At 34.0% G+C, this 9,416-nt stretch overlaps 1 protein-coding gene across 1 annotated transcript; it reads right to left on the bottom strand.

Moving 5' to 3' along the window:
* Window positions 1–3,824: 3,824 nt before the first annotated feature.
* On the bottom strand, window positions 3,825–8,440 carry LOC132562959 (galaxin-like). Its single transcript, XM_060227737.1, has 5 exons — window positions 8,410–8,440; window positions 5,926–6,045; window positions 4,879–5,494; window positions 4,453–4,562; window positions 3,825–4,165 (listed from the first exon to the last, which is right to left on the bottom strand). The coding sequence occupies exons 1-5, from the start codon at window positions 8,438–8,440 to the stop codon at window positions 3,909–3,911; spliced, it is 1,134 nt and encodes a 377-aa protein (XP_060083720.1). The 3' UTR covers window positions 3,825–3,908.
* Window positions 8,441–9,416: the final 976 nt, after the last annotated feature.

Here is a 9,416-nt window from a genome sequence, read left to right on the forward strand (position 1 = left end):
TAACGGGTCTTAGATATAAACCGGAATGTTTTATATTCCAATAATCAATCTATAACATTTATACTCCCCTCTCAATATTTGATACATGAAAGTACCTCAGAGAAGATAAGATATTTATCAAGTTTGAAATTGTCATCAGTCCTCCGTAATATGCTATCCTTTGCAAAATTATGTTTCTCATACATTGTTTAAAATGAAAACCTACCTCAAAAAAGATAAGATATTTATCAAGGTTAGCATTAACAAGAGTGACATCAATCATCCGTGATAAATTATTCTAGACAAAATTACGTTCCTCATACAGGAAACGAAAACCTACCTCGATGACAAAGATATTTATTATTACTGAAGTGGACACGGATGTCTTTATAAAAGCAGGAATGTTTTACGTAGTAGGGAACAGTTTAGACGGATATATCAGCGGACAGCTGATCAGTGATCCTAATATAATTACGTTGTTTTATATATACCCTAATATGTAGACACTACAGCAGAATTGCTTTGATAAATTTCTTTCTTCTATATGCTTCATAGAATAAGTCCAAAAATATGACAGAGAATTGAAAAAAAAATGTGATAATAGATAGGAAACAGGTGCGAGGTGCTAATAATATAGACATCTGGATAATAATAAAACAATTCGTCTCTCAACGGCTAATGCTTTCATTAAAATGTTACACGCAATGACCTGTAATTGAGATGAAATGAACTTTTCCACATCTGTTTGTAAAGTGACGTTGTGTATCTGAGCTGATAGTAACACACAATTCATTAATCATATGGTGCACGCATGTGGCTTTATGGTGTTTATGACTTGATATCGTTAAACTCGCCTTGTTTTTGGATATGCTTACAAGGTGGATTAATTATTCATTACAAAATTCTGTAGTGGTCTTTTAACAAGTAACACTATCGTATGTAACATCGTTTAACTGTGTATAGCAGTAATGTATAAAACGTGGTAACACAGAATGCTTAAACTCATGGTTTTACTTAGTTTAATGTTTTAATTTTCGTTACATTTGATATAAAACTCTGCAATTTGTCAAATATGTATAGAAATGCGAACGTTTTCCCCAAAAAATGAAAAATGATTACGTCATATCGATTTGTTTTAAAACTGTGAAATGATGTAAGAAATGATCTTTCTGGAGTTTATTCATATTTAACCAGACTTTATACAACTTTAACGTGGAAAATAAAGAAACTACTAAGCAAAACCAGCACCTAGTGTTTGAAGGAATTTCATTTATTCTTCTGTCTTTTTGTCTAAATGCTATTAACTTCTTTTTAAGATTGTATATAGTGAACTAATCTTGGTCACTTTTGGTCTGATGGGCAACTGATGTGTTTTTACTATACATATTACTCTAGGGTACTTGAGGGTACGTTTTTTAGTATCACAAAATGTTTAAAAAATCGTACTCGAACAAAATAACAAAATAATGATAAAAAAGACGAATAAACACAATGTAACGTAGACCTTATAGATTTGTTACTTCAACGAAAATAAAAGGTTAAGGGAAGAATGGTGTATATATACGAGATAATGTTGCATCTTTGTCAATAAAATGCTTATAGTTTACATGAATGACGCACATGGTAGGTTATAATGTATGCATATGTGAAGGTAATGTAAGTGTAGTTGTAGTAGCGGTAGTGTAAATGATGTCTGTGGATAATGACTTCTTGTGTGTTGATGTTTATTGAGTTATTGATGATTTTATCAATAAAATGTGGTATAATTATATTGTTTTATCAATCTATACGGTGATGCATTGCGTCATGCCTCTGATGGCGGCGCCAGTGAACAACCAGGTTTCCCATTCATGCATCGCCACCAAACATTTTTATTTACGGTGTTTTAACTCAGATAATCAGTATTTATGATGATGTTCTATGTAAAGTAACAAGTTTTTAACATCGTGACGTAAGTGAAGTTTAACCTTTACGTAAATATCGGCTATAAGTATGATAACGTGGTTTGTTGACACAAGTCCTACTATTTCGGTACATTTCCCGTGTACTTGACACACTTAATTAAAGTGTATAGTTGTAAGTAAATACATTTATTCTAAAGATGGTTTTGAGTAGATTTATCTGAACAATTATTGGCTCCGGAAGTTTCATCAGGAAACGTAATTTTCACAGTTTTATTGAGTATGTTCACGGAAAAAAATAGTCACGATCATTTTTATCCTTTTCAATTTACAGGTTCTTTTAGGTTTCAAAAAACACAGGTGTTTGTAAATTTATCGTTTCCTAACCTTTCACTATAGAATTCCGTTGATAACGAAACTTCATCGAAATTATTTAGTACGTGTGAATTTCGTAATCGACATTCAAAATACCCATTAACATTAACCACCTTATCGAGTACGTCTTGGGTACTACACTGAGTGGGCGGTTAAAATCCCTCAAAACACGTAGGTGTTATATCTACACAATTAGATGTAAAGCTTAGAACTGTGTAAACAAAAGACGCTTTCGCCCACACATGGATTTACGGAAATGTTTTTTTTTCTGTCTTTCTATACACTTATACTGCATGGTTATATATCATTCACATCAAGCATACTACCTAAATTATTTAAAACGTTTGTAGAAAGGTTTTCTTTAATGTAATAAATGTTACATGTTGGAATGGATGTGTAGTTGTATGAACCATGAAATATCAGTAAATATCCTATTAGAGGAAGATATTAACACATTTTCCTCTAATTTGTTCACAAAAAACAATGATATAATGTACAGTATATATTTCACAATAAAATATCTGTTTCTTTATTTCATTTCACATATCGTTTTTAACTTCTTAGAAATATTGGGAACTAAGAATATATCTACGGACTTGTGCAATGATAATCACTTTTATTTATGAATAAATGAAAAATATATTTCAATACAAACAATCTTTCACATATCAAATATATTCGCGTATAGCAGAGCAGTTTTCAGGTATCCACTGTTTCATTACGGTGCGCCGAATCAATTTAAAAACCAATGATTTCTTATAATGAGAAATTAACCAGAGTACTAGTTATATTGTATACAAATATTGCGCTAGTATTTCACTTTTGTCATCGTTCTAGCTGAATTTAAAAGAGAAATGTTGGTTTAAAATGATTGAAAATTAGACAGATTTAAGTACCTCTGGCATTAAAGACGGTCCGAAATAAGAGCGCACATTTCACGCGTATTTCCTGAAAATGGTCTGCAATGATATCCAGAACTTTATCTCACGTAAATACCAAGCATACAGGAAGGTCCGAAATCCGCATTCTTTTGGTCTCTTGAATTTGCATTGTTTAGTAATAATTACGAAACTGTCAGAAAGGACAAGCATCCTAGTTAACAGACATCTAAGTTAAGTAACAGGTAAATAACACTTTTAAAGGGTCAGAATGTTAGTGTTTTTGTTTCGGATTCGGTGCCTTGAATCATTGGTTTTTTTTTTTTTACATTACATCTCGAGGGATTGATATTTAATTTATGTCTAGTATCATATACATATATCTAATGAATGTCTGGTATCATATGCTTATACTTCATCAATGTATGGTATAATATACAAATATACTTAATTAATGTCATGTATTATATACATATACTTAATTAATGTCTGGTGTCTGGTATCATATACATCTACTTAATTAATGTCTGGTATCATATACATATACTTAATTAATGCCTCGAATCATTGTTAATAAAGCTCTTCACACAGGTTAACTTCCATTTTCTCAAAGAAAAGATTCATACTGAACAAAACTGTTGCAATAACACTTGAAGTAGATCTTTATTATAAGTAGCATTATATACTGTATTATGAGGGTGAAAATATCATTATGTGATTTTAGGCAGGCAAAAAAGCCTTGTACTGCTGCAGAGGTCTGTAAGGTTCGGCATATTCAGTTACACATCTTCCGCAAATGCTTCCTGGTGATCTTTGTGTTTTTAAATATGAAAAATGTTTTGACGGGGGAGATCAAGTCTTTCACAATCACGATGATGCGCTTTGGTTTTGGTATACACGATTTGCAGTTTTGCGAGAACTTGAATATCCTTTTCCTGTTATCCACAGCGGCCATAAGGTCGGAGGTCACAAGAAAGCGGCGATGACCTCCCAATGTATGCTTTGATTTTTGTATCCGTTTGGCAATAAATGCTGAAAATTGAAACATCGTAAATAAATGTAGGAGGGTCTTGGTCTATAAGGAGATAAAATGAGGTTGTTGATTATTAGTGGTTTGATCAAATTGGGTCAATGCTATTGTAAACAACAATAGCAAACTAACGAGTATCAATTAGGTTTAACTACATATCGCACAGAGAAATAGAATGTTTCTCAATGAGATCACTATGACGACCGTAAAACTTCCCCATAACCTTCATCAATCTGCGTGTCTAGAAACCCTGTGTTGAGTCAGTTGCCAACATCTTGCTATTACTTACCGTGGAATGAACACTTGTATACTTGATGTATTTCCGTAATTGTGGAGATTGGACACTGGTCGGGGCAGTTAAGGAAAAATATCTCCTCAATAGAGGTTTGCGTTGGATGACTGCAATTGTATTTTAAACGTTTCGATTTTAATTATGCATTTTATCTCCTACTACACAACATTAATGATCAAAACGTATCATTGGACAACTGTTGTTTAGTTTTGTGTCTTAAATACATTTTAAATAAGCACTAGATATACTAGATGTTGTGTTGTATGTATGCTATAATGTCATGATATACCATATCATAGATGTGATATGGCTAATACTCTCTTTCATCAATGTGAAAAGGTGTTATTATTATTATTTATTTCAACAATAGTTATCTAACCTATAAAAAATTACACGGCCTATTAAGATAAATATTAATCAAACCTTATGATATCCTGACAATGGAGTCCCCTAGATTTGCCACCTCTGTACACAAATCCCTCACAACAGATATCCCTGATGGGATTGTATTCTTGTGTTCCACAGTGAGAAATGAGTAAGCGTCGCCGTTCTACCCCGTTTGGTCCACAGTCATGTGTTGCACTTGTGTATGTCTTGCCATCCGTCCGGCAGCATCGGTCATCGTCTGGTTTGTTCTTAACTATAGGGAAATATTCACCAGAACCTCCATCACAACAAAGCTCAAACTGTGAATTCATGGCAGAACCACCACAGCATTCTGTCAACAGATCGACTATCTCACCATCAATACACATGCTTGTCCTTATGTCATGCATTCGTTCGCCACAACAACGAGCGTGATGATAGATAGGGTATGTGATTTGGCCACAGCACATCCGATAGCCAGAATGGTAGTAGTCATTTCCACATAGCATTAAGTCCCCATCTGTAATGATCTTGTCTGAAGGACACACTTGGTATTTCACACTGAATCTCTCTTTACCACAACACTCCAAATCTGCAACGTCTTCATAAATTTTACCATCACAGCACATATGTGTGTCGTATTTGTAAACGGCCTGCCCACAACAGGCGGCATCTTAAACAAGAAACAAAGACGGAACAAGAAAGTTAAAATAAGAAAAGGTTATGATGGATATTCCGCAAATATAAATGGGACATTCTTCTCTGTCTGAAGAAGACGGTGATTGCAATTTACTGTTAATGGTTAAACTGTGCTACTGGGCAACACAGTGTTGGAGAGATCATTTAAGCTTTAACAAATATTCACTCAGATTGACATAACATTGTGATGTTTTAGAGGTTACACATAGTCCGTAATACAATTATTTAAATTAAAAAAAAAGTGTTTCTATGGTAAAAATTCATGGTTAAACATACAGATTATTCACCTTGACTTCCTATCGCTAGGCGAACACCGGTGTTATTGCGACCTCATTTACTTAGTTTAGTTAGTTACTTGGTTTTCATTTAGTTAGTTCAAATGTAATAACTACTATTTACACATACTTTTTCCGATTCCGCGCAACATCATAGTATCATTACAGCACACGTATGTATTATTATCCTCGGAAATGACGTCACAAGGCCCTTCTTCTGTGCCATCAGTCGTGGAAGACACCAGGATCACTAGTTAGAAAGGTGATAATCAGAAATAAATTTACCTAATTGTGGGTATTGAGCTGTTTTCTGATGCTGCAGTATCATACAATTTTAATTACACATAGTACTCCAAAAGGACTGTTGTGCATCACGGGAGACATATTGGTAAGAAAGTGTCCTTTTCATACCAATTTAAATCTACTTTCTCAATGTTGTTATTTACGTAAAAACATAACGGGTCTATTTTGCACTTCTGAATGACAATTATCAGTTTTTAACAAATCCATGTTTGGTTGAGACTATTTATCACAGCAAACAAACTTGTTTTATCATTGAAATAAGTATTTTGTATTGTGTTCAGGAAAAAATTCAACTTTGGTCAATTTTACTTTCGAGAACGATTTTGAATGCCATAGTATTTATTTGTTATAAGTCCACCACCATCACATGCATACTTGCGTGTTCCATGGTCCATCAGCTTGTCGTCAGTACTTAAACAATTATTGTTATTCCTATCTGTTGAGTAGTTTATACAGACATTTCTTTTTAATTCATTTTAAGGTCCCTTTACTACCTAGTTATGCTTAAAATGACAGACTGTTGGAATTTGGGAGAAAGTTTGTTGTCACTATTTCTTGAAAAGTACGTGATTGCCCAAATTTCATGTGTAGGTTTCCCTTGGTTCCTTGTTGTGCATTTTTGACTTCAGGACTAATAAAACAAATAAATGGCTGACAAACTGTCATATAAGATTTTGACAATGAAACATTGGTATTACCATTTCTGGAGAAGTACTCAATTGATATTTCCCAAATTTCAAAGATTATTTGTTGTCCTTGGTTGTAACCCTTTGTTTGTTGAACTGATCAGAAGACAAAGTGACTCTCAGGAATCCATCTTGGATTTTGACTGTAGAACTTAATCGTTATCGCTATTTTTGAGAATGACAGATTGGATCTTTCTCAAATTCCATTTCTAGGTTCTCGTTTGTCCCTAGCTATGTACCTATGTGTACAGATCAGCAAAAGAAATTAATATTCTAATATCAGACAATGGTGGGCGCCAAGATCACTCTAGGTAGTTCACACTTCTTAAAGATTGAACGTCAGCATCACTTTAGGGAATTGAATAATCTGCGATGCGTTTGACTCTTTCATAATTCAGTAAGTATGTGTAAAATTCTTACCTATGGTTGAAAGCAGTGACAGAACTCCAAGGTGTCTGTATGTGTTCAACATCTTGTGGTAAAACTGATTTTGCAATATGCAAAGCTAAACGTTATATACAGAATGGAGTATTTTTAGCTCTTCCGTAAAATCTTTTAAAATCAGATAAGCAGAAAATATTTCATTTCTCTATTTATCTTTGCACTTTTAGTCTTTTGTTTTATCGGGCATGTGATGTGACGAGGAGATAAGTGGAGCAGCTCATTCATTATGACGCTGAATGGGGAATTTCTTTAGTATCCTTTCATTTCAGGTATTTACGGTCATATTTAAGGTGTAATTTGTCAGCATCTATTTTCGCGATTTCTTTAACCTGTGTTTTTAGTTGCTATTGTTTTTCATTCAATGTTTGTATGGGTCTTTTGAAACCTATATGTAAATGGGGAGGAAAAGAACGTGGATAAATTGGGAATATTTTGGGTAGGTAATGATTGACTGTTCCTGGATATTCAATTTAAATGTAGGTAACTCTCTGGGTAATGAGGATGTTGTTCTTATCTTTAAGGATGTAACAAAACACACGGATGTTTCAATATAAGTGAAGAATACGATACAGTAGGACCACACAAAGAATCATAGTTTGCCCCATAAAGATGTTTTATCCTTCTATAACTTGACAGGAGCTTAAAATATAGAGACGAAAGGAACAAGGAAAATCAAATCTGGACAAAATAAATGTTAAATTTAAGATAGGGATTATGAAAATAACGCATAGGATACACGCATATAATCTGAATCGTGCCAATATACATGTGAATTCAACATTGGGGCCAAAGTCTACTACCTGTATTCTCGAGAAATATACCAATTACTTTAAAAAGATGCAACTTCCATCAGGGCATTCCCTAATTATTTGGAAAAATACAGGGACATCATAGCAAATACTAAAATCGTAAATATACCGGTGGTTTCAAAATATGTAAAGTGCATTGTTTGGTGAGAATGAGAACAAGATATTAATAGTGCATTAAGTTTGTCTCCCCGAAAATGTAAACTTATTTCACAGAATAAGCAAAAGACCAGGGGTCAAAAGTTTTAACCATATCGTTCATTTTACTGTAACCAGGTTGAATACTTAACGTTGTCCCAAATTTTTGTTTACATATGACCTCATTACGTATAAAAAATAAGCAGGGAACGTCTTCCTTTCTGGTTTTTAGCTCACCTGGTCCGAAGGACCTGTGAGCTGATGTCATGTCGCGTCCGTCCGTCCTTTCATTTCAGCCTGAGCGGATTTTGACCAAATTTGGTCTGAAGCATCTTTTGGACAAACAGAACATTTTCTTCAAATCCAAGCATCCTTTTGTGAAGGAGAATCAAGTTTGTTTCAATGGCGGGTTTCGTCCCTTTGGGGTGGAAGGGGCGAGATACAATAAGAGAAAAAGAGCAAATTATTTAAATCCTACTCCTCCTGTAGGTTGATTGGATTTTGTCCTAAGTGTTTATATGTGAAGGGAAAACAATTTTGTATTACGATGGGTCTCGGTCCCCTTGGGCAAAAGGGGCGGGGTCCAATAAGGGAAAAGGGACAAATTCTTTAAAAGTCTCTCCTCCTGTGGAAATTATTGGATTTTGCACAAATATGATCTGAAGCATTCTTGTGTGAAGAGGAATCAGTTTTGACGATGGGTCTCGGCCGATTGGGGATGGAGTGGCGGGGCCAATAGAGGAAATAGAGTAAGTTCTTTAAATCCTACTGATCATGTAGGAATTATTCATTTTTGCCCAATTTTGATTTTTTGTAGAAACATTGGTGCAAGACCCCATTTGAGTTTTATACATGTATACATATATATTATACATATATAATATATTGCGGAGACGTTTAAATCCCAACAGAGAAATTAAAGGTACAACTATTTCTACCTTATCTATCAAAATCATTTTATATATATTTAAAGATTTGTGCTGTAAATCACATATATTTCGCGTGGGATTAATTTTCACGTTAATACGCGGAGAGAGTCAATTGCAAATTCAGATCCTTATTTCAACGAAAATAACTGTGGATGGTATACATGTTGATTTGGTTAACGATATCGGAGACTTTATAACTCCAGGTCTGTAATAGCTCAGTATTCGCGAGTTTTAAGTAAGCGGTCGCGAAATCATGCATTCGCGAATACGTCTTAAAAGGTAATTGTGTATTTGCGTCAGTGTCTTTGATGTAGT

The sequence above is a fragment of the Ylistrum balloti genome, unplaced genomic scaffold (assembly GCF_031769215.1).
Source record: "Ylistrum balloti isolate Yb309-2 unplaced genomic scaffold, AGI_CSIRO_Ybal_v1 Utg371552, whole genome shotgun sequence".
Classification (NCBI taxonomy): domain Eukaryota; kingdom Metazoa; phylum Mollusca; class Bivalvia; order Pectinida; family Pectinidae; genus Ylistrum; species Ylistrum balloti.

Excerpts from the sequence above, each read along its gene's own strand:
- LOC132562959 (XM_060227737.1), bottom strand. The coding sequence starts at position 8,440 with ATGACATCAGCTCACAGGTCCTTCGGACCAG. Across the intron at positions 6,046-8,409 it reads TCACAGGTCCTTCGGACCAG|TGATCCTGGTGTCTTCCACG; the intron begins GTGAGCTAAAAA and ends CTTTCTAACTAG. Across the intron at positions 4,166-4,452 it reads ATACAAGTGTTCATTCCACG|CATTTATTGCCAAACGGATA; the intron begins GTAAGTAATAGC and ends TTCAATTTTCAG.